This window comes from Mobula birostris, chromosome 25 (genome assembly GCF_030028105.1).
Source record: "Mobula birostris isolate sMobBir1 chromosome 25, sMobBir1.hap1, whole genome shotgun sequence".
NCBI lineage: Eukaryota > Metazoa > Chordata > Chondrichthyes > Myliobatiformes > Myliobatidae > Mobula > Mobula birostris.
Window position 1 is genome coordinate 23,425,125 of NC_092394.1, and position 25,899 is coordinate 23,451,023.

Below are 25,899 nucleotides of genomic sequence, written 5' to 3' on the forward strand. Positions count from 1 at the left end.
GAGAAAGAATGTGTGCATAAAAATGAGTAGCAGATGGGGTACGAGGGGGAGGTGGGGCCTTAGCGGAAGTTAGAGAAGTCGATGTTCATGCCATCAGGTTGGAGGCTACCCAGACGGAATATAAGATGTTGTTCCTCCAACCTGAGTGTGGCTTCATCTTTACAGTAGAGGAGGCCGTGGATGGACATGTCAGAATGGGAATGGGATGTGGAATTAAAATGTGTGGCCACTGGGAGATCCTGCTTTCTCTGGCGGACAGAGCGTAGATGTTCCCACCTCCCCCTCGTACCCCATCTGCTACTCATTTTTATGCACACATTCTTTCTCTCACTCTCCTTTTTCTCCCTCTGTCCCTCTGAATATACCTCTTGCCCATCCTCTGGGTCCCCCCCCCCTTGTCTTTCTTCCCGGACCTCCTGTCCCATGATCCTCTCGTATCCCCTTTTGCCTATCACCTGTCCAGCTCTTGGCTCTAACCCTCCCCCTCCTGTCTTCTCCTATCATTTTGGATCTCCCCCTCCCCCTCCAACTTTCAAATCCCTTACTCACTCTTCCTTCAGTTAGTCCTGACGAAGGGTCTCGGCCTGAAACGTCGACTGCACCTCTTCCTACAGATGCTACCTGGCCTGCTGCGTTCACCAGCAACTTTGATGTGTGTTGCTTGAATTTCCAGCATCTGCAGAATTCCTGTTGTTTATATGGTCATTATTACTTTTTTGTTTCTGGGAACTTGTGTATAAATCGGGTGATGTGTCCTGCAGTTTAACAGTGACCTCTGAATAGAAGATGTCTCATTGGCCACCATTGTAAAAGGATGCTTATAAACGAAGTTTATAGTGGGGGACAAAGGGTGCTACACAGACCAACAGCTGAAATAATTCCAACAGCAAGATAGGACGTTGGCATAGTACACTACATGCAAATTCTAGCAGGGAATGTTAGCTCTGATTATCTCTTCGTAGCTGATGGGTACAAATTGCATACTCATTACAAGTAGGAAACCTGTTGCCTGAAGGGTAACCAATTAAGCCTGTAGCAACAAGACCTTCAATTTTATTTAAATTTCTCCCAAATCCACACACATACCAAGTTTCTGGACCATTATGTTTTGACTTAAGCAAGACTGATTGCCACCTCAGGGACTTTCTTGTCAGAGCCTAGCAGTGGGAATGAACCTCATAGACATTACTGTTGGTTAAAGGAATTGCTGATTCTCAGCATTTTCACTCAACACCTATTTTTAATATAAATGCAGTCTTGTTGATTAGAAAAGCTGATATAATTCTTATGAGCAGATTATTCATAAATGCAGTGATCCGTATGCCATTTCACCCAAAGCAAAAGATAGATAATAAAATTTTCACAGACAAAGGGAGGGTCAAGAGGTTTATCTGCGATCATTGCAAGTAATAATAGATATAGAATCCCTGTGTTCTCTCCTTCTGCCTTTCGCAATGTTTGGGCCTGAGGTTCTCAATGCCAACTGCTCCTTCTATACACAGAGCAGTCAAGAGCCGAGGGTTCCCAGGGATGAGTGGGGAATTATTCCAGGAGACACTGACAACATCCTTAAATCCTTTCCTTGGTCCACCTGATAATCTCTTGCCCTGACAGAACTCAGACTAAAGCGCCTGTTACAGGAGACTAGTGTTGGACAAACAAATAATGTATTCCACCAGACAGCCATGAGCGGACTGGGTGTAAATAGAGTTTTAGTACTGGGAGTGTTGGTCTAGACAAAGTACAGTATCATCTTCATTCGTTAATGAGACATTCACAACAAAGTCACTGTCTTAGGTTATATTTCATCGCTTGAACTGTGTTGAACCATTGAACTGAAATCCCAGACAATAACTAATTGCTGGCCAGGACAATGTGGGCCAAAGAGCCTGTTTCCGTTTTATTTGACTGCTTGACTCTTCAGTAGACAGGACAAATAATCACCCCAATATGAGTTCTTTACACAGAGGGTGCGATGGCCTAGAATTAGTAGATTAGATTCATAGAGTAACTCAGCATGGAAATGGCTAATTTGGCCCATCTGCTCCATGCTGACCACAGCATCCTCTCTGCTGGTCCAAGATGCCTAAGCTTAGCCCATAATCTCCTAAACCAGAATCCTCATGTATCTATCCTTACTTACTGCCCATTATGCCACTGGCATTTGGGGGAACAATTTAGGTCCTCCATCTCTGGTGTTGTTCAGAGCTTCACTCATCATGTCAGTAGCCGCCTCACAGTTTTCACCACTGTGAGTCATGCAAGTCCCGGGTGGAGACCCAGGAATACTGTTGCACTCAGATTCTTCATTGTTGGTTCTGTATCTATCATCTGGTGAAACCTCTGAAATGCCTGCTTCGCTGCTGCTGCTACTGTGTGGTCCAGACTCTCTGGAGGAGAAGGCCCCGAGTTCTCGGCTTTGCTTGTCGCTTGGCGGCCGGGGCGGGGTCGAAGCGTGGATGGTGCTCGGAGAGGCTATGTCGGAGGGGCTGGTCGGAGGCTCGAAGTTTTCGGACGGACTCAGAGTCCGCTGCAGTCAGGTGCTTCCAATGGTGCTGCATCGGCAAGTTGGCAGCGCTTGGAGGTTCATGGCAGGGAGAGTTTCTCCCTTCTGCCACCTGCATGAGATGATGAGTCTATCGGGACTTTGAGACTTCTTTTTTACCGTGCCCATGGTCTGCTCTTTATCAAATTATGGTATTGTTTTGCACTGTTGTAACTATATGTTATAATTATGTGGTTTTGTTAGTTTTAGTCTTGATTTGTTCTGTGTTTTCCTGTGATATCATTCTGGAGGAACATTGTATCATTTTTTAATGCATGCATTTCTAAATGACAATAAACGAGGACTGAGTGTCCTCATAATCTAATCTAACCTAATGAGTGACTCTACCAAGAGCCAAAGCATAAAGCCCTGACTCCAGCCAACATAGCTCTCTGGGTCATTGAGGCGTGCAAGGCTCCAAACCACAACAAAGTTGTGGTCTTCTTGGAGCATGTACCTATCCAAGTGCCTCTTAATTGTTTCAATTGTACCTGTATCAACCATTTCTTCTGACTGTTCGTTCCAGGTACTTGTTTCCCTCTATGTGAAGAAGTTATCTCTCAGGTCCCTTTTTAAACATTCTCCTCTCTTCTTGTATCTATGACCTCCAGTTTTGGACTCATCTACCTGGGGGAAAAGACTATGACTGTCCACCGGTCACCCCTCGTTCTCCTATGGTCCGAGGAATAAAGAGCCAGCATGGAAATAAAGGAACTGATATAAAAATAGAAATTTGTAGAAAGTCCCAATGGATCAGACAGTGTCAGTGGACAGAGGATCAGATACTGCCTTTTCTCCTATTTTAGATTTCTGGCAACAGTAGGAGATTATTTGTGGTTAACAAGAGAGAAGCTGTTCTTTCCAATTAGATCTTTTTGGTTGCTTGGGGAGATTACCAGTCAACAGGACTAAAACCAGTTCGAAGATGTGAAGGAAGAAGAGAAATGGCAAAAGGAGTTTAACCCAGACAATTATGAGGTATTGCACTTTGTGAGATCAATTGTAAAGGAATATTTAACTGTTATCCACAGGGCCCTTAGCAGTATTGATGTACAGAAAGATGTTAAGGTCCAAGTGCAAAGCTCCCTGAAAATGGCTGTACAAGTTGATCAGGTCATAAAGAATGAGTATGGCATGTTTGCCTCTATTAATCAAGGGAAGCACAGTGTTCTAGAGTCAGGAAGTTATGTTTCAGCTTCATAAAACTACAGTTAGACTGCATCAGAAGTATTGCATTCAGCTATGGTCACTCCATTATAGAAGAATATCAAGGCTTTGGAGAGGGTGCATTTGAGGTCTACCAGGATGCTGCCTGGATTAGAGGGCATGTGCTGTAAGGAGAAGTTAGATACACTTGGGTTGTTTTCTCTGGGACGGCAGAGGCTGGTGGGACATCCAAGATTATGGGAGGCGTAGATAGACAGCTGGTATCTTTCTCCCAGGGCCAGAATGTCTAATACTGGAGTGTATACAGTCAAGGTGGCAATTCAAAAGAGGTGTGCAGGGCAAGTTTTCTTACTCAGACAGTGATGGGTGCCGAGAGTATACTGCCTGGGGTGGTGATGGATGCAGATCAGACAGGCATTTGAGAGGCTCTTAGATAGACACATGAATGTGCAGAGAATGGAGGAATATGGACATTGTGTAGGCAGAAGGGATTCATTTAGTTGGACATTTAACTACTAGTTTAATTAGTTTGGCACTACATCATGTTCCTGTGCTGTACTATGAGAAAGGGGCAGAAATACCTGAAGAGATCTTTCCCCAATAATCTCAGTGCTGCTATTCCCAGCCTGGAGGGTGTCAGCAGCAACACATAATTATGTCCTTATTCTAGGACTTCCCCATACTTTATAGTTCAATGTAACATATAGGACTATTTCAGTCGCCCACTCATTCCGGGATTTTTTTTCCCTGTAACTAATTCATCCTTCATTCTCGTTTGTGTTGGGCATGTGGCCAAGTGGTTAAGGCATTGGTCTAGTTACCTGAAGGTCGTGAGTTTGAGCCCCAGCCGAGGCAGCGTGTTGTGTCCTTGAGCAAGGCACTTAACCACACAGTGCTCTATGACGACACTGGTGCCAAGCTGTATTGGCCCTTGCCCTTCCTTTGGGTAACATCGGTGTCGTGGAGAGGGGAAACTTGCAGCATGGGCAACTGCAGGTCTTCCATACAACCTTGCCCAGGCCTGCGCCCTGGAGAGTGAAGACTTTCCAGGCACAGATCCATGGTCTCGCAAGACTAACAGATGCCTAGTTACCTCAAGGTCGCTAGCTCGAGCCTCAGCTGTGGCAGTGTGTTTGTGTCCTTGAGCAAGGCACTTAACCACACATTGCTCTAGTCTGTGCGAGGAGTGGCGCCCCACACAGACTTCCAATCTGCGCCTTGTAAGGCATGGAAATACCCGGCGCAGGCCTCTCATGGTCTGAGTCGACGTTCCCTCCCTCCCTCATCTTCTACCACCAACGCACACAAGTGGTAAGTTTCAGTCGCCAATCAACCTACAAACCAGCATGTGTTATGGATGTGAGAGGAAGCTGAAGCATGCAGCGAAAATCCGTGAGTTCACAGGGGGAAATGAGATCAGGAGCAAATCCAGGTCGATGGAGCCAAAAGGCAGCAGCTTCCATGGCTATGTGACTGTGCTGCCCTGCAAGGGAAAATGGAACATGAGAATTAAAAACCCATGTCACTTTATTTATAAGTTGATCCCTTATGCCACTGTTTCTTGCACAGTAGGCCCCAGGCTGAATTAGATGACAAAAAGGCGTCCGTTTCCCTGATATACATTTTAATACATTGTTCAAATGCATGAGAGATTCTTTTCAGCTGAAAATGAAAGCAGTGATTCCATGGCCCAAAGATAAGTATTGCAATTTGTAATTTATGCCCTTTATTGCAAATAGTTGCAGAACTTATTAGACTTTCAATCTGCACCACATGAAAATGAAAACCAAGAGGGGAACCTTCTGCTAAAAAAAACTTAATATATAGTTGAAGATTTGTACATTAATCTGCATAATTTTGACTCCCAGCCCATTGCATTTTAATAGTATGGCCTCTGTCAAAGCTTCTACCCTCAACTTATGTTATCTGTTAGAAGAGAGATCTGTTTATTTTCCTTAGTACAATATTAATAGATGTTGACTCTAATCTTAGGATTCAAACTTCAGTAGAAGAAACCGAAAGTTCCATAACTGCTGAATGATTTTATGGGTAGGCTGTACCTTCTTTGTATTTCCTCAGAAGGCTGAGGAAATTCAGCATGTCCCTGTTGACCCTTACCAATTTTTGCAGAGAAACCATAGAAAGCATCCTGTCCAAGTGCATCACAGTTTGATATGGCAACTGCTCTGACCAAGACCACAGTACATTGCAGAGAGCTGTGAACATGTGGCAATGATAAACCAACCCAATTCAGTCCAAAATGTTATAAAGTCAAAGAGTCACAGAAATAGGACCATTAGCACACTACGTCAATGTCATCTGTTATTCTGATTTATAAATCCCATTAACCCACAATAAGTCCATGACTTTGGTGATTCAAGTACGTGTCTAGGTGCATAAATCTCATGAGGGTATCTGTCTCCACCTCTTTTTCAGCAGTGTATTTCAGACTCCAACCATTCCCCCAGAACTTTTCTAAACCTCCTACCTCTCACCTTAAACCTCTGCCCTCTTGTTTTATAGACCACAAATGGGGATAAAATTATGCTTAATACCTCTCCTATCTTTCCCCTCCAAATTGTACATACTTCCATCAAGTCACTCCAGGGGAAACAAATCCAGCCAATTCAATCTCTTTTCTGCATCAAAATGCTCCAAACCAGGCAACACCTTGGGGAATCTCCTCTGCACCCTCTCCAATGCAGTCGCAATTGTTACAGATTGTTTGAGCTTTTGAGCCTGGCACCAATAATGTCCTAAGGGACTCATGGCAAAACTGGCCTTTGGCTGGCCCAAGCACCTCATTGAAAGAGTAGAGATAATGCATAGACCGTGATGGACCAGATGACATCCCAACCTATCCAGCCTGCTACCCACAATACCATGCACCATTTATCTGTGGTAGAGCCTACAGATTCTGCATGAGACTTATCACCCACTCAGGATCCATGGAACTGGAGCAGAGGCAAGACATGTTTGACCCTTGAGATCGCTTAAGGAAAAGAGTGTAACGAGTTGTGTAGGAGGGAGCTGTGTTTCACATGGTGACAATCAAAGTAAAACTGCAAAATGCTGGAAATCTAAAATAAGAAAAAAAAATACTGGAAATGCTCAGCAGGTCAGGCTGTATCCAAGGGAAGATAAACAGGGTCTTTGACCTGAAACGTTTACTCGGTTTCTCTTCCTTCAGATGCAGCCTGACCTGTTGAGTATTGCCAGAATTTTCTGTTCCTATTGTGGCATTTCACATTGTCTATTTGTATTATACTTACATACTTACTTGGGTCCTTATCTCCCAGTGGAGCCTAGTCCATCGCTGACTTCCTGTCTCCATTGTCCTCTGAGATTGATGGTATGGTCAGAGTTCATCAATGCTTCTGCAATCCATTGCATCCCCTGTACAGGAGATTGGCCATTTCAACTTCACTACAGCCTTACCTGTTCCCACCTCTCACAGCAGGAACATGGGGTTGGACTTTGAGAGGCCTGCTTGTATTATAGCTGGCCAGTTCTGTTGCAGGTTATCCATCAGTAACATTGCCTCAGATCTATCTCCCCATTAGCACAGCCTAACCTGTTGGACTTTCCCAACAGCTCTGAACTTTGCAACTTTTATTTCTTTCTCTCCAGCTGCCCTCATTTCACAACTTCAATATCCCTTTGTTCAAGTTCTTTTCTCTAACTGATTTCAATGATTTTATGAACCTGATAATTTCATCTGCAGCTTGTGTCCATGGCAACCCTCACCTCACCCTAAAGAGAGATTCCAATTATCCTCACCCCTTTGTGAAATTTAAATCTAACTGTGTCTTTGTTGGCTGTGTAGAACAGTCCATGTTCCAAGCCTTCCCCAGTAATGCCCTCCAACTCTTCCTCCACTGCATTGATAACTGCATTGGTGCTGCTTCATGCACTCATGATGACCTCATCAATTTCATCAGCTTTGCCTCTAACTCCAACCCTGCCCTTAAATTCACTTGGTCCACTCAAACACCTCCCTCCACTTCCTCAATCTCTCTGTCTCCATCTCTGCAGACAGACCATCAACCAACATCTTTTATAAGCCTACTGATTCCCATGGTTATCTTGACTATACCTCTTCCTACCCTGTCTCCTGTAAAGATGCTATTCCCTTTTCTCAGGTCCTTCGTCTCTGCTGCATCTGTTCTAAGGATGTAGCTTTCCTTCCCAAAGCACCAGAGATGTCCTTCTTCTTCAGAGAACAGGGTTGCCCTTCCTCCAGCATTGATGCTGCCCTCACCCGCATCTCCTCCATTTCCCAAACATCCGCACTCACCCCATCATCCCACTGCCTTAACAGTGATAGAGTTCCTCTTGTCCTTACCAACCACCCCATGAGCCTCTGCATTCAACACGTCATCCTCCACAACCTCCACCACCTCCAGACAGATCCTACCATTAAACATATCTTTACCTCCCCCTCCCCCTCCGCTTTCCACAGGGATCACTCCCTCCGTGATTCTCTTGTCCATTCATCCCTACCCACTAATCTCCCCTTCCCCCACCCTGGCACTTATCCTTGCAAAAGGCTAAGTGCTACACCTGCCCATTTGTCTCCTCCTTCACCTGTACTCATAACCTCAAGCAATCCTTCTAGACGAAACAACACCTCACCTGCGAATCTGTCATCTATTGTATCTGGTGCTCCCAATGTGGCCTCCTCAATATTCGTGAGACCATCGTAAATCAGGGGACTGCCTCATCAAGCATCTCCGCTCCATCCGCCAAATTCCAATTCCCATTCACGTTCCAACTTGTTGGTTCATGGCCTCCAATTGTACCAAGATGAGGCCACACTCAGGCTGTAGGAACAACACCATATATTTTGTCTGGGTAGCCTCCCACCTGATGGCATTAATATCGATATCTCTTTCCGGTAAAAAAAAATTCTGCCCAGTCCCCTCTTCTTCTATTCCACACTCTGGCCTCTTACCTCTTCTAACCAGTCTATCACCTCTCCCTGAGTCCCTTCCTCCTAACCTTTCTCCTATGGTCCACTCTCCTCTGTGATCAGATTCCTTCTTCTCCAGCCCTTTATCTCTCCACCCACCTAGCCTCACCCATCGCTTTCTACCTATCCTCCTTCCCCTCCCTTTTTTATTCTGGCATCTTCCCCCTTCCTTTTCAGTCCTGAAGAAGAGTCTCACCCCGGAATGTCAACTATTTGTTGATTTCCATAAGTGCTGCCTGACCTGCTGAGTTCCTCCAGCATTTTTGTGTCTGTTGCTTTAAATCTAACGTGTTTTTTCTCTCTCTAGTTATGACAAAAGGTTTGTTGACCTTTCTGAAGCTTGCACTGCTGAAATATTCTAGCTTTGTTTCAGACTTCCAGCATTCTGCTTTTTTAGAATTTTCATTGGTGTTATGACTGTCTGCCACAGGCAAGTGAATACATCTTTCATTGTCTTGTGGCACCAGTAAATCGCTGCTCAACAGATACTACCCTAAACAAATAATTATTTAACTGGAGAGCTTTCTAACCTTCGAGCAAGTCATTACACTATAACCTATTTCTGTCAGTTTCTGAACATTGCTTAAGAGTGGAGCTTGAGCATGTAGTAACTTTTATTCACTCAATGAGAGTAATATGTAGATCTACGAACTAGCTGGTAGCACCATGATGGAGTGTCAAATCTAAAGTAACACAGTGCACGTGAGATAGAAGAAGCCTTTGCTGGGGAAAAGAAACTATAAATGAAGCTATGCTATTAAATCGCAATGGGTTAGGGTCAACTGAAATTATGCAATGATTAGCATACAAGCACTTAACAACACATTAAATTCCTTTTAACTGAGGCACTTGGCTGTGAATTTTAATCTCCGTGTGGTGTAAATTCAAAACCTAATAGGTTCTGTAATAATTTTCATTGCTAACAAAAATAAGTGCTAATGATGAAAGCTATTGTGTTGCGGGAGAGTACTGGAACCATGGTGGCCCATTGAATAGTAATACAATAGCACACACTAAATAGTCCCACCAAAGGGTTCTGGCCAGGAACGTCGGCTGTACTCTTTTCCTAGATACTGCCCACCCTGCTGAGTTCCTCCAGCATTTTGTGAGTGTGGCTCGGATTTCCAGCATCTGCAGCTTCTCTCCTATTTGTGACTAAACAGTGCTCTGCAAGAGGGAATTTAGTGAAAAGGAAGGTGTCGGACCCTTCTCTCCACTTCGCACAAGATGGGAACTGGTCATAACTAGGTCTATGAAGAACATCAACCTCAACACCCCTGTCAAACCTACCACAGGAAAACAGTCCGGAATGAAGGCTTCTTCACCACGTGAAGTGAGAGATATCACAGGTGTAGCAAAACCAACAGGGAGAACAAGTTAGAGAGAAAGGTGTCAAGGGAATGGATTGCTTTGAAAAATGACATAGACTCTAGGAGATGATGAACTTCTTTGTTGTCATGAGGAAATATGGAAGACTTACTTCTCTTTAACTCAGAGCTATGGAACTATTTACCATCAAATTTATGGCTACTTCATGGTATTCTCCGCACAATATTCGCACAGTTCCTACCTCTGTATCCTCCAGTTAGTAGGGCCGTTCATTTCTCAGGTTCAGCTCCACCTCCTGTGCACATTTCCCCAGGAAACCTCATTAATAACTCATTAAGATCCAACACAATCCTTGTGACCTCACCTACGATCACTTTTATTTACGTTCTACTGATTTAAATTCAGCATAGAGTGTTAATTATTTCTTTATTGAGATACAACATGGAGTAGGCCTCACACCAAACCCGTTAATTTAATCCTAGCCTAATTGGGGGACAATTTACAATGAGCACTTAACCTACCAACCAGTACCGCTTTGGACTGTGGGAGGAAACTGAAATCCACGCGGTCACGGAGAGAAACATACAATCTCCTTACAGGCAGTGGCGGGAATTGAACCCCGGGTCGCTTGTACTAGAAAGCGTTGTGCTAACAACTACGCTACCATCAAAGCTGACAGGGGAACAATCAATCATTATTCAAAAGCATTAACACGTGTGAGATGTACATAATGTTGGCCTTCCAAGCCCTTTTACCTGTTTCCTCCATCAACCCCACCATCCAACCCACCTTCCCTCACGCATTCTGTTCTAATGGCTGCATTGGAAGTGAACACATGGTCTGAGTACAACCCTCCACTGATAATCAACCGCGTGTTTCATGCCAGTGACAGGTGCCGAGATACCTCCAGTTGTCTTTCTGTTAAGGATTGTCCCCTCCATTAGATCAAAGACAAGAAAAAGCTCTTGAAGCTGAACAAAACCACAGGCAAATCTATTTTTAAAATGTGTAAGTGATTATAAACTTTCTCACGGAAAGCCATTTGAAACAGTGAAGGGATTAAAGTAATTTCAAAGAAGGTAGAAAATAGTTGGAGAGCTGCCTGATGATCCTGAGCTGTTGAAAGGGTCTGTATTGTCTCGGTGTTCTAACAGCAGCAGCTAGAAGATACTGACAGTGTGTGTTTTGTTACAGCGGTCTGCAGTGGGGAGATTACAGACTCCTCTGGAGTCGTGCTATCTCCCAATTGGCCAGAAGCCTACGACAAGGGTCAGGACTGCATCTGGGGGATTCACGTGGAGGAAGACAAGCGGATCATGCTGGACCTCCAAGTGTAAGTGAAAAATAACCAATGTGTGCAGTGCACTCTAGGAACTTTAAATAATTTGCAAGTAGAAACTTGGGCTTATTAGCTGGGGAGCCGATGAAAAGTTAATTCCGCAGGGTTGCAAGATTATAATTGCAAAGGTGGTTTTAGGATTTGAGAGTGCAAGATACTAATTGCAAAGATGGTATAAGAGAATGTTTGGACTGTAGTTGTCAAGTCAAACTAGAGTTTCTAGAAAGTATTGGGACCTAGAGGCAAGAGAAAATAAAATTTAAAAGTAGTAGCAAGAATCCACTGATAGACCAGATGGAACCCACTGCCTGACGTGCTGCTTCTGCCCAGAACATTGGGGGGACCCAGCAGCATCACAGCGGCAGTCCGGGAGCAGCGATGGAACCTGTGGTAAGATGCTGAACTTTAAATAACTTTAGGGACTGTTTCATGGAAAAGAGCACTGCTGTCACTGCGTTTTGGGTTAGCGCTAGCTTCGCGTCATGGGGATCATCACGTGCAGGCGCTTCTGGGAAATGGCGCAAGGTTTAAGAAGAGCTCGGGAACCTTCAGGAAGGGTCGTCCAGTTTGAAAACATAATGGTCTGCTAGGGAGCGGAGAGGTGCAGGTCGGAATCCGCCCACAAAGTCAGGAGAGGTAGCCAGTTTTTTCACCTAGTGACTAGTGCCTAGCGACTAATGTCTAATCACTAATGACTAATGTCTAACGTCTAATGACTAATATCTAATGGCTAATGGCTAATGGCTGATGGAACTATCAAACTGCCGCACTTGCAAAATATAAAAGGAGGAAAAAGGAAAAGTTGTTTGGTCATTGATTGGAATCCAGTTAAAAAGCCTTGGGTAGACACATTCAATCTCTTTCAAGTGGGGAAGCTGCACATGTTCAAAGAAGAAAAAGAAATCCGACTTGACGGTGAAGAAACTGGTTGACCGGGAAACTGGAGGACCAGGAAACAGAAATCTGGGAGCTTTGTGCTGGAACAGCAGGAGCAATAACCTGGAATCCTGAAAAAGGAAGAAAATCAAGTTAAGATAAAACAATATCAAAGCATCATTAAAAGGTTGTACTTACCTTCTCGCCTGTGAACAGCCTGCAGAGGAAATCAAACATGGCTGATCAAGCTATTAGGAAATCTCAAGGTAGAGAGAACAACAGCAAAAAGATTATTTTCTCGTCTGGTCAACAGATTAGCAGGACCTATGAAGACATGTCTGAAGAGGAGCTCAAGTCAGTTTCAATAAACTCACAACAGAAGCCGAGAAAGCCACGGAAGCCAGTGATGATGTGGCGGCCGGATTCATTGTAGAGCTGGAGGTGGAGCTGAACACAGAGGAAGTAGCTGTGTTAACTGAACAGCAAAAAGCCGACCGGGCAAAGACGGCAAATGACCGTCAGTTGAAACTAAAGGGGGTCAGAAGCTTAATCCAGGGGACTCTTTGGACCAACTTTGGAAATGTTGAATTGCTCACAGCACTACAAGCAGCAGAGGATGAATGTGAAAACGTCGCTGCTGCACACCCCGATGGCAACCAGGTGGAGTATGACTTCATGCTTAAATACTTGCAAGGACTGGTAAAGATAGCGAAGGAGGTGCACGATGGATCCCGCCAGGGGATCAGAAGGACCTTCAGAGTCATCTAAAGGGGCTCGAACCCCATGTCCCCATGTTGGTTTCCAAGAAGTCCCACTTCATGCAGGCAAGGAGAAAGGAGGATGCTGAAAGACTAACCCTGACGGCGTTGGGCTTTTCCTCCAATTTTCCCACGCCAGCCATCAGATTGAAACCGACGGCCCTCCCCAAGTTTATACTTTATACTCTATAGAGCATAGAACATAGAATAGTACAGCACAGTACAGGCCCTTCGACCCACAATGTTGTGCCGACCCTTAAACCCTGCCTCCCATATAACCCCCCACCTTAAATTCCTCCATATACCTGTCTAGTAGCCTCTTAAACTTCACTAGTGTATCTGCCTCCACCACTGACTCAGGCAGTGTATTCCACGCACCAACCACTCTCTGAGTAAAAAACCTTCCTCTAATATCCCCCTTGAACTTCCCACCCCTTACCTTAAAGCCATGTCCTCTTGTATTGAGCAGTGGTGCCCTGGGGAAGAGGCGCTGGCTATCCACTCTATCTATTCCTCTTATTATCTTGTACACCTCTATCATGTCTCCTCTCATCCTCCTTCTCTCCAAAGAGTAAAGCTCCAGCTCCCTTAGTCTCAGATCATAATGCATACTTTCTAAACCAGGCAGCATCCCGGTAAATCTCCTCTGTACCCTTTCTGATGCTTCCACATCCTTTACTTTAATTTACTTTATACCTTATTGTCACCAAATAATTGATACTAGAGCGTACAATCATCACAGTGATATTTGATTCTGCGCTTCACACTCCCTGGAGTACAACTCCTAAAGTTTACTGGCAACAAACGTGATTTTCACAGGTGGAGAAAGGACTGAGAAGAGCTCCAGAGGCAGGGAGAGCTGCCCAGTTCAAGAGAGGCGAAAAAGGTTCAACTACTGGACAGTCTTGACGACAAAATCAGAAGAGACCTTCGCCTCACTACTTATAAAACTGCAGATGACATCTTCTGTGTTCCAGAAAACCGCTATGGAAATCAAACATGCTGTCCTATTGAAATAGTGGAAGAGTTACAGAAAATGCCAGCTGTCAGAAGTCATCAGTCACGGAAAATAGTGGAATTAATTCAAGCTGTGGAGAAGGCACTTCAAGACTTGAGTGAACTTGAAGACATGGGTGCTATCAAAAATCCGCTGGTGACAAGATCAATTGAAAGTAAACTTCCAGAAACTCTCAAAAAGGAATGGCTGGTCTATGTCGCTGACAGGAAAAATGCTGTGTCACCAGATAATCAGTTTGACAGTCTCTTGGAATTCCTCAAAGGGCAAGAGAGCATATATGAGCAGTTCGAGCAACTAAGGGATGAAGAGCCAAGTCGAAGAGAAACCAGGGCTGAGCCAAGACATGCCAGAACCAAGTCTACCGAGTCAGGCGACGACCATGCAGGGTGTGCAGTCTGCAGTGATGGAAAGCAGAAAAGGAAGCCCTACTTTTGCAAACGGTTTCAAGCGCTAAAGCTACCAGAGAAAAAGGCTGCAGTAAGAAAGTTGGGGGCATGCAAGAGGTGTCTCGAGGTTCATGATGACAGTTCATACTGCAAACCTGCCTATCTGTGTAAAAACCAAGACTGCAAGGATGAGCACACTCCTGAGCATCATTACTATCTGTGCCCCAATGCTGAAATAAAGAAAAGCAGCACAGGTCAGAAAAAGAGAAGATTTGGTCCAGAGGAAGATAAAGGCAGGAAGAAATATACGGAGAATCAAGAGGAGTTCTTCAGCAAACTTTCACCAGAATTAGCCAAACAATGTCACGATGTATTTTCAAACACTGCATCCAGAGGTAGCCAGCTTTTTCACCTAGTGACTAGTGACTGGTGACTAATGTCTAATGACTAATGAATAATGACTAATATCTAATGGCTAATTAGCTAATGGTTGATGGAACTAATGGAACTATCAAACTGCCACACTTGCGAAAAATAAAAGGAGGAAAAAGGAAAAGTTGTTTGGTCATTGAGTGGAATCCAGTTAAAAAACTTTGGGTAGATACATTCAATCTCTTTCAAGTGGGGAAGCTGCACATGTTCAAAGAAGAAAAAGAAATCCGACTTGAAAGTAGTTATGCATATTAACCCATGAAAGGCCATCAATTTCAATCTTTTTGCCATTATCTGTCTATGCAACACACACAAGACGCTGGAGGAACTCAGCAGGTCAGGCAGCATGTATGAAAGGAATTGAACAGTCATCATTTCAGGCTGAGATCCGTCACTCCCCTCCACAGATGCTACCTAATGTGCTGACTTCCTCCAGCATTTTGTTTGTGTTGCTCTAGATTTCCAGCGTCTGCAAAATCACATGTGTAACAATTTTTTTTCCCTTGGGCCTTTAATGTAATTGAATGCCTCAAACAACAATAACAGTTTTCAAATAATATTCCATGCTGAGTCAGTAGATCAAAAATTTGATCAAGGAAGTAGGGTTTAAAGAGCTTAAAGGAAGAGAAAGGCAAGAGACAGAAAGTGCTTCAGGCTTGATACAGAAGTGCAGAAGCTTGGGGCAATCAGAAAGACTTTTTTTGTTTTATCCACGTATCAAGTCCTGACCTTGTTCAACATTTCCATTCTGATCATAACTCAGTCTTCAGTTATAGCTCATCAGGCATGCCAAAGCCTATGTTCCCATCTGCTCAAAAACCCACAACTCTGAAACAACTTCCCTCCCCCACCTTTCATTCTGACTTTTGCACCCTTCCTTTCCTGTACTCATGAAGGGTCTCAGTCCAAAATATCGACTGTTTATTCCCCTCCATAAATGCCACCTAACTTGCTGAGCTCGTCCAGTATTGTGTGTGTGTTGCTCAAGGTTTCCGGCATCTGCACAACCTCCTGTGTTTATGGGTTTCTCACCAACTTCCACTTCTTATGGGAAGCTGACCTTTAAGATATTTGTTCTTACTCTCCTCCATTCCTGTGGTTGTCTTTTACTCTGTTCTCTTCTCTGGCCACACCCCTTCCTCTGTCCCCTCCTCTTCTGTCCCTCTTCCATTCCTGTCCTGTCATCTGTATCTGCTCCAACCCCCACTGATGTCCCCTCATCCATTGATCACCCTTCCTCCCGGCTACATTCCCACATATCCTCCAACAAGAGTCTGTGTCTTAATCCAGCCTCCTCTATCCTTTCCCCCTCTCTCTGGAGAATCACCTCAAAACACTTTTAACCTTTAAACTCTCCTATCCAAAGCCAAATTTGAAAGTCAGATCCAAGCTCTCATCTATGGCCAATAGTTTCTGCCCAGTATCAATTTAAAATCCCAGGGATGCCCTAAAAATGAATATGGTAACAGTGGCGCCATCAATGTGATGTGGTCTGCACAATGCTTTGCATTTCAGTATAGGCAATCCTGGTGTTACAGGCGTTCAGGTAATTGAGCTTTGCCCTTAATGAATTCACAGATGACCACATTCACAGATAGTTCTGAAATGCAAAATAAAATTCACTCTTATTGGCCGGCTGGTGGCGTAGTGGCATCGGCGCCGGACTTCGGAGAGAAGGCTCCCAAGTTCAAATCCAGCTGGCTCCCTTGCCCGCTTTCTACCCATGCTGGATTGAGCGTTGAGCTGGCAACTCAGCCTCGTAAAAATAAGAAAGCCTGCTAAAAAAGTGCCATCATGACGGCGTCCCGATGACTCCACTCGGAGTTAAGGGCTTAAATTAATTAATTTATTCAAGTTATGTGAAAAAGTAAATGTTCAAACACAGAATTTCTTTTTAGTTTTAGTCACAGTTTTTTGGCACATGTTGCTTCACATTACAGAAAATTGCGTTACACACCATTTTCTAGCCCCCTGTAATATGGAGGTCACCTTCACTGCATTTCTTTGGATATCTGGTTATTAGGTCTTTAACAAAGAATGTTTCCTCACACTTTCAGATATTTTATCAATTAGTTTGATAACTGAGGCACTTCTTCCACTTCCACCACACAAACTGACTAGCCCGCAATTACCCTATATGTGCATTCTTGGAGAAGCAAAGTTAACCTGCTGGTAAATTAGCTGTAGTCGATTTAGGATATGAATACCACACTGAAAATGATGATTTTTTTTTGGATTTGGATATTAAATCTTCACCTTTAAACAACAATTGGCTGTATCCACCTTGTTAGTACAGAAGCCACATTCATAAGCAGTATAGTTTATATACCTCAACCTTCAAGTTATTATTTGCTATACACAGCTCAGTAGATCCAATAAAATCTCTTGTCTTCCGCATTGTGATGTTTGCTTTCTTAATGCCTCCTTCTGAAAGGATAGGTGGATTTAAGTTTGATATTGAATTGGTAGCTGAAAGCACCTGAAAAAAATCATTACACCTTAGGTTTTATGTAAAGAATGTCCCTTTTGAATCTGGCTTCAGATTCTGAATGAAGTTTAAGGTTTAATGGTGGATTGGCTTGTCTACAGGGTGCCTCTTTCCCCCTCAGCTGCTCACCTCCTACCAACCTGCCGCCACGTCAGCCATCAACAGCAGGTATTTCGACTGTCATCACAGTGCTCACACATGACCTGACTCCATCGCTAGTTGTCTTTGGTTGTGAACACCTGTCCAGGATCAGCTCCACAACCATCCCTGGAGCTCATCCAATCCTCCGTCACACCAAGAACCACATTCTCCATGAATTTTACCCTCTTTTTTGCTCCTACAGCCTTGCCCATTAGTTGCTCCTTTGCCTTTGCTTTTCTCAGAAGCAGTGGCTCTTGCTGCCACATTTGTCACCCTGTTAAAATAATCATCTTAGCCTCAAATAAACCCAGGTGCAGGGTGTCAGAGGGATGCTCAAGGTGAGAAGCTGCAGTCAATTTCAACCCCTTTTCATATTACAAGCTCACACAGGCATCTAGTGTGAGCACGCATATTAGATGCCTCATGACTGGACTCCCATCGTCACCCATGATACGTTATCTCAGTATAGTACGGCCAGATTTGGGAACAGCTTCTTTCCAACTGTGATAAGACTGCTGAACGGATCCTGACCCGGATCTGGGCTGTACCCTCCAAATATCCGGACCTGCCCCTTGGTTTTTTTGCACTACCTTATTTTCCCTTTTCTATTTTCTATTTATGATTTATAATTTAAATTTTTAATATTTACTATCGATTTGTACTCCAGGGAGCACGAAGAGCAGAATCAAATATCGCTGTGATGATTGTACGCTCTGGTATCAATTGTTTGGCGACAATAAAGTATAAAGTATTTTGTACTTCAATGGACTTTATTTTAATTGTGCTCTAGCTTGCATTATTTTGAATAAATTATTTTGGTAATTTATATTTTCCTTGTGAAATGTTGCAAATCTAATGTACCTGTGATGCCACTGCATGTAATAATGAACTCAACTTCATCACTCCAACCATAGCATGCAGCATTAGCACTTCAGAAAGCCAGAGTTGAATTCAACTGGCATCACTCACACCCAAGTCTTTTCTTCCCCAGAACAGACAAAATACGACATAAAGATACATTTGTGAGAAACTTGAGTGAAGATAGACTTTATTACGCACAGAGATTTGGGGATTGCGCTTAGTTTAAGGATTTGGGAAAAATGTGTTAAATCCAGGGACAATACCGTAGAGAATTTGCGAAGTTTAGTTCAGCCTCTCCTCACTTCTGAAAATGTCTCTATATATGAGCGTGCACTTCACACACACACACAGGCAAGAGAGAACCTCCATTCAGGTATCACTTGCCAATCACTGAGCAATGAGAGTGAATAAGTGGCTTAGTCTCCCCCTCTCCAGCCTGGTGATTCTGTGGTCGGTTAAAGTCCATCAGGAGTACACTAGTCTGTGTGGATCAGTGCCCACGTTCACTTATTGATAGATGAAGACTACATCTACATCCGTTTCAGAGAATGCAAAATCAAAATGGAACATCACCATGTAAGTGTTTTCCAGAGGTAAAGATAATTATGCTTTCCAAGTTCTGAGCAGCAGAAAGCCAAAGAAAGAGTCCATGGAAATCAAGTGTACTGAAAAAATGCAGAAGTCTGTGGTTACAATGGATTAAAATCAATGCTTAGGTCTGAAGTTACAATGGATTAAAATCAGTGTTTAGGTCTGACGTTACAATGGATTAAAATCAGTGCTTAGGTCTGAAGTTACAATGGATTAAAATCAATGTTTAGGTCTGAAGTTACAATGGATTAAGATCAATGCTTACTTAAAGGCAGCAAAATGTTAAACCTCAAGCTGAGAAATTACAATACAAGGAGAACTACGGTGAATAAAGCCACTGGATTTAAACACATGGAAGTCAGAGGTATGATATGTTGCTAGGATACCCTGGCAAATACTAAGGAATGAGAAGAGTGTTAAAGTAAATCTTTGCTGAATAAACCTAAAGCATCAGTAAGCTGTCATTTTAACAAGATGAACAGCAAATATCTGTCCATACTGTACCATTTGAGATTAGTCTATTAAGTATTAGTAAAAATATATAAATGCAATTTTGTCCATTTATGTATAAAATATGACAAGACAGAAGAAAATGGTGGTCTATTCTTGTCTGGAACAAGCGATGCACAGCTATTTGGTGTGATGCTGAGCAGAAAATGAATTCGTTCACTACCTTGTTACATCAGACCTAAGTGATTTCTTGCAGCCAGCTGTAACATATGCAAGCAAAGAGAATGCAAGAAGCACTCAGTAGGACAGGCAGTATCTGTGGAGAGGGAGAAGTGGTTAATGGTTCAGGTTCTGTTGACAGGCCGTGCAGCTGAAATGTTAACTCTGTTTCCCTCTCACACAGATGCAGCCTGAACTGTTGAGTGTCCCCTCATCTTCTGTGGTTGTTTCAGATTTTCAGCACCTATGTATGCTTTTTTATTTGCTTTTATTCTCCCTGCACTTCCCACTTCCCGAACTCCAAATCACATTGCAACACTTTGTTGTCCCTTAATTTAGGGAGCTTAAGGATAAAATTATGTCCTATTTTCTTCTTCCCCCCTCCCCCTTCCCCTTCTTCCCATCACCCCTACTGTGCCAAACTTTCAACTTTTCCCAAGTATGTCTATAAGACTACTGAACTCCCTGCAACCACAGAGTCAGATCATGTGTGAAGTGCCAGTGGTGTTATACTGTTTACTTCTTTAACTTGTATATGTGCCTAATTGTTGTTAATTTATTTGTGGTAATATTACTTTATGTCTGATTGTGTGAGTCATATGTACTGTGTAGTGTGCACTTCAGTGCAGAGGAAAATTTGGCGGTATGCATGTGTACGATTGATCTTCTTGGTGTATTCTTCCTCTCCCAGGGATGAGGTCTCTGGAGCTTCTGTTGGTGTTTCCGTAGCACTGGATTTTTTTGGGGTGGGGTTACTAGCCTCATGCCAAACCATCCTCCTTTTGCAACAAGGCTTGGGACTGTCCACGGTGGGATTTATGCCCTATCTAATGGTCATAAAAGATCCTCAAGCACTAAACAGAAGAAGAACAATTCTCACATTCATTTAGAGTTGATGGGAAAATGGCTTAGATGTAAATATGGGTGATTGATGGTTGCCAGAGACTCAAAGGACTGAAGAATTAGTTTGAGGTCATATCTCTCTATAGTTCTGTTTTGAAGAGGAATATCAATACTTTGGTGAATAGTCACTCAGTGGCCACACTATTAGGTACTTCCTGTACCTAATGAAGTGGCCACTGAGTGTATTTCTATATGTTCATGGTCTTCTGCTGCTGTAGTCCATCCACTTCAAGTTTCTACATGTTGTACATTCAGAGATGCTCTCCTGCACACCACTGTTGTAACATGTGGTGATATGAGTTACAATCACCTTCCTGTCAGTTTGAACCAATCCGGCCGTTCTCCTCTGACCTCTCTCATTAACAAGGCATTTTCGCCCACAGAACTGCCACTTGCTGGATGTTTTTTATGTTTTCTGCACTATCCTTTGTAAACTTTAGAGATTATTCTGCATGAAAATCCCAGGAGCTGAGCAGTTTCTGAGGTAGTCAAACCACCCCATCTGGCACCAACAATCATTCCATCATCAAAGTCACTTAGATTACATTTCTTCCACATTCTGATGATTGATCTGAACAACAACTGAACCTCTTGATCATGTCTGCGCATTTTTATGAATTGAGTTGCTGCCACATGATTGGCTGAGTAGATATATGCATTGCCGAGCAGGTGTACAGGTGTACCTAATAAAGTGGCCATTGAAGACCACTCAATAGAGATCATCCGCTTATTTAAAACTTGGCAAGGATTGTCTGCTGTCACATCAACTTTGTTACTTTGGGGACTGAGAGCTAAGATCTAGGGTATCCAATGGACTTCTAAATGGAGTTAAACTGATCATAAATAAGATAACACTGAGAAAAAGTAAGTTTGAATACGTCATCTGTACTTTGGGAAGGAGGAATATTCAGCCAGCTTCCCACTTCTGTGACAATTGTCACTGAGGGTTGGGACCAAGCTCATTGTAATACACAGAAGGCCTGAACATGTATTTCTGGTTCAGTTCTGGAATGTATCTTATGGTTTTTGTTGGTATTTGACAAAATTGCATGTGATCAGTTATTGATAAAAAAAAAACTTCAGTTGAACGATTTGTCAGTCTCCATGAAGCAGAACTAAATTGAACTTAGTAATATACTGTAAATTAGAGCTGAAAGCAGATTTTAACTCAGTTAATCTGGCGACAAAATAGTCCTAGAGCAGTACAGCACAAAAAGATTAGATTATGAGGACACACAGTCCTCTTTTATTGTCATTTAGTAATGCATGCATTAAGAAATGATACAATGTTCCTCCAGAATGATATCACAGAAACGCAAGACAAACTAAGACAGAAAAACTGACAAAAACCACATAATTATAACATATAGTTACAACAGTGCAAAGCAATACCGTAATTTGATAAAAAACAGACCATGGGCACGGTTAAAAAAAAGTCTCAGAGTCTCTCGAAAGTCCCATCATCTCACGCAGATGGTAGAAGGAAGAAAAACTCTCCCTCCCATGAGCTTCCAGTGCCGCAAACTTGCCGATACAGCACCCTGGAAGCACCCGACCACAGTCCGACTCCTGAGTCTATCCGAAAACTTCGAGCCTCCGACCAGCCCTCCGAAACCGAGCACTGAGCACCATCTCTGCCGAGCACTTCGACCCCAGCCCTGGCAACAGGCAATAGGCAAAGCCAAGGATTTGGGGCCTTCCCCTCCGGAGATTCTCGATCGCACAGGAACAGTGGCAGCGAAGCAGGCATTCCAGAAGTTTATCCAGATGTTCCGCCGTGCTTCTCACATCCACTTCCATCAAATCAGGATTGTGCACGGTACCTACTTACAAATATGATATCATTTCGGAGCAGCCCCGCGCGCTGCCATCATCTCCTCCCCTCCTTGTCGGACCACATTGACCATCAACCAGTCACTTTACACTGATCCTACATTAGTCTCCGGTTATTCTCCCCTCGTCCCCATCCACACCACCCATATTCTTTCTCACACCTACATCTACATCTACAATTAAGCTTTAAGCCTGCCATTCTTTGGGAAGCGGTGGGGGGGAACAGGAGTGCCCAGAGGAAACCCATCGCAGTCACAATGAGAATATGCAAAATTCCACTCAGGCAGCTTCGGAGGTTAGAACAGAACCTGGGTCACTGGGCTGCGAAGCAGCCACTTCTACAAGCTGTACCACCAACTCGCTTTTTCCTTTTCAGAATCAGAGTCAAGTTTATTATCACCGACATATACAGTTAAATTAGTTGTTTTATGGCAGAGGTACAGTGAAAAACATAAAATACACTATAAGTTATGATAAGAAATACATATAAACATGTCATCCAAAAAAGATAGTAGAAAATACTTCTTTTACAAAATTACTCAAAATAATTGCAAACATGCTTTGCCTTTTGCCCTACATCTGCTTACACTTACACCCTTTCTATCACCACCGGCCAACACCCTACAAATACGGGATGGCCAGTCATCCATTCGAGCAAGTGACATGGGCTTCTTAGAGCATAAAGAATAGAAACGTAAAACGTAAATTCTGCGAGATATTGCTTATTCCAGAGGGTGGCGAGTCTGTGGAACTCATTACCGCAGACTATAAAGGAGGCCAAGTCATTGAAGCGGAGGTTGACAGGTTTTTGATTTGTGAGGGCATCAGAGGTTTCGGCGAGGAGGCAAGGGAATGCGGTTGAGAGGGAAAATAGTTCTGTCCTGATTGAGTGACAGAACAGACTCGATGGGCCAAATGGTCTAACTCTGCTCTTATGTTGTTTGGTCTTATGGACATACTTTGCCAGCATTAGTTTTTATCATTGATAATAAACAATTTTTGGAGTAGGTCCTTTGGGGGAGTTTCCAATTTTTTGCTAGCTAAAGCTGCAAAATACACACCCTGTGAATACCATCCCACACTCAGCTGTTGAGGGGATCTCTTGAAGGACCACATTCAGCTGTACACTGAAAGGGGGTTTAATGGCCTTTGGGAGTGGGTGCATGAAATATCCATCTTGTCAAACCTATGATGCAGCCATATCAGACTACTGGGTCCCAATTCACTTCCAAACAAATTTCAGCCAACAGCAAGCTAATTGTATGTTTTTTTCACATTTGAAGACACCACATGAGGTTGGCCATCCAACAGGAATGAGTAAACAAGCTTAAATTTTAACAAGCATGCCACATACTCCATTATGTGTCATGGTCCGGATCGGGGTCCCTTTAAATTTAGTTTGTTTATGTTACGATCCGGACCCTTGTTTCCGTGTTTTCCCGTGTCCCTCAACTTTGGTGATTAGAAGCAATTAACACTCAGCTGAACCAGTAGTTTATAGTCTCCGGCTTTCAGCCGTTCGGTGCGGGAGCATCTGCAAAGTCACCAAGGTATGGCGTACCAATGTCATCTGGCCGGAGCAAGCCTAGTCTCCGCCCGAAGCGAGTGCCGGTAATTCGCCCTTCCTCACTGGAGCAACCCTGTCCAGTTACCTCGCCAAAGCGAGCCTGCAAAGTTTCCTTACCGATGTGGGTCCATCAGTTAACCCGCCGGAGGGAATCAAGAGCCGCTGTCTACTGTTCCCGGGCCGAGTCGAGAGCTCGCCATTACCCGGAGGTCCCAAGCACCACGTCCTGGCTCCGGCGGCATCCAAGTACCACGTCCATGTCCTGGCTCCACCAGCATCCAAGTACCACGTCCTGGCTCCGGCGGCATCCAAGTACCATGTCAAGTCCTGGCGCTGGCAGCATTCAAGTACCATGTCAAGTCCTGTCCCTGGCAGCGTTCAAGTACCATGTCAAGTCCTGGCCCTCGTGGCGTTCAAGTACCATGTCAAGTCCTGGCCCTGGCAGCATTCAAGTACCATGTTAAGTCCTGGCCCTAGCAGCATTCAAGTACCATGTTAAGTCCTTCCCTAGCAGCATTCAAGTACCATGTCAAGTCCTTTCCCTGGCGGCTTCCCAGTTCTGAGTCATATCCTGGCCCTGGCGGTCTGTTATTCCTGTCCTACCCCCTTGTCTGAATACCTTCCCTGCCCCTCTCGCCTCTAGCCGTCGTCTGCAGCCTCCACCTGCACTTCGGTTTAGTTCCATCACCGGAGCTAGATAGGTACTGTCTGGTGTTCATTCGCGTTGGTCTTGCCTTGTCTTATCCTCGCCTCCGTGGGGGTAAGTCTGGCTGTCTTGCCGTTGCCCCACGGGGAGTCATGTCTTCTCTTGTCTTGTCCTCACCTCCGTGGGGTAAGTCAGGCCGTCTTGCCATTGCCCCACGGGGAGTCGTGTCTTGTCTTGTCTTGTCTTGTCCTTGCCTCCATGGGGTAAGTCAGGCTGTCTTTCCATTGCCCTGCGGGGGGTCATGTGTCCCGGCCCTATATCCTGTACCCAAGGTGGGGTCCCGGCTCTCTGTTCTGTGTGCGAGTCCCAGCCCTATGTCCTGTACCCAAGGAGGTGTCCGGACTCTGTGTTCTGTGTATGTGTCCATGGTTCCATGTACCTGCTCTCCCAAGACCGAGGCTCTGTGTTCCCATGTTCCTCCTCTCCCTAGCCCATGTCATGTCCATGCCTGGTTCTGGGATCCGAGCCCAAGGCAAGACCCAGGTATTGGGTCCTTGCCCAGTCTCGGACTCGGAGTCCATACCCTAGCCTCTTCATGTCTCCTCTAGTTCTGGGAGCCGATTCCGAGTCCAAGCCCAGACCCTTGGTCCCAGCCTAGTCGTAGTCCTGAGTCCTTATTCCTGCTTCTGTCTTGCTCTCCTGTTATCGTACAATAAACTAAACTTAAGTAACCTCTCAAGATGTGTCTTGCATTTGGGTCCACCCTTGCTCCCAATCCCCCGCCAGTGTGACATTATGTTAATGTGTATAAAGTTAAAATAATAGAGGAAGAAGAGAATTAGGGGAGGAGGGAGTGACATGAGTTATTATTCCTTTTTTCCAGAAGCACACTCCTAATGTAATGAATAAGTTTGCAGCTGACAAATGAATGACTTTACCATTGCGTGAATTAAAATTGCCAAAAGCGCTTAAAGCCACGGGAATTCAAAGACCACTTAGGGAGCTGGTAAGGATTCCAAAACACATGACTGCTTTGTTTTATTAAAGAAAATGTTGAGTGGAACCCCGCAGAGTTCACTAAGTGCCCTGGATTCTGAAATAGAATCTGCAGATGACACTGAGAAGGAGACAAGTAAACACTATTAATGCAGATAAGAGGGGTTTCGATCACTTCTGCAGATCGGCAGGCAGATAGCAGGTAGCATTTAACACCAAGGTTTGTACATTTGATGAGATGCTGCAGGTCTTTTTCTGATTAAATACTGGTGGTGTGAAGCCTCCCTCACCAACACCAAGCACCACACAGACGATTTGTCACAACGTGGTGCCAGCAGGCATCTTTGACTTCGACATGCTCGGAAAATAACCCCAGGTGTGC

At 44.1% G+C, this 25,899-nt stretch overlaps 1 protein-coding gene across 3 annotated transcripts in view; it reads left to right on the plus strand.

The window, feature by feature from the left end:
* The window catches only part of sez6b (seizure related 6 homolog b), a 950,260-nt gene that overhangs the window by 796,111 nt on the left and 128,250 nt on the right, over positions 1-25,899 (plus strand). For all 3 annotated transcript variants that reach the window (XM_072242771.1, XM_072242770.1, XM_072242772.1), the window contains exon 9: positions 11,208-11,346. In XM_072242771.1, coding sequence (XP_072098872.1) covers positions 11,208-11,346 — 139 coding nt within the window. The remainder of the gene's footprint in view (positions 1-11,207; positions 11,347-25,899) is intronic.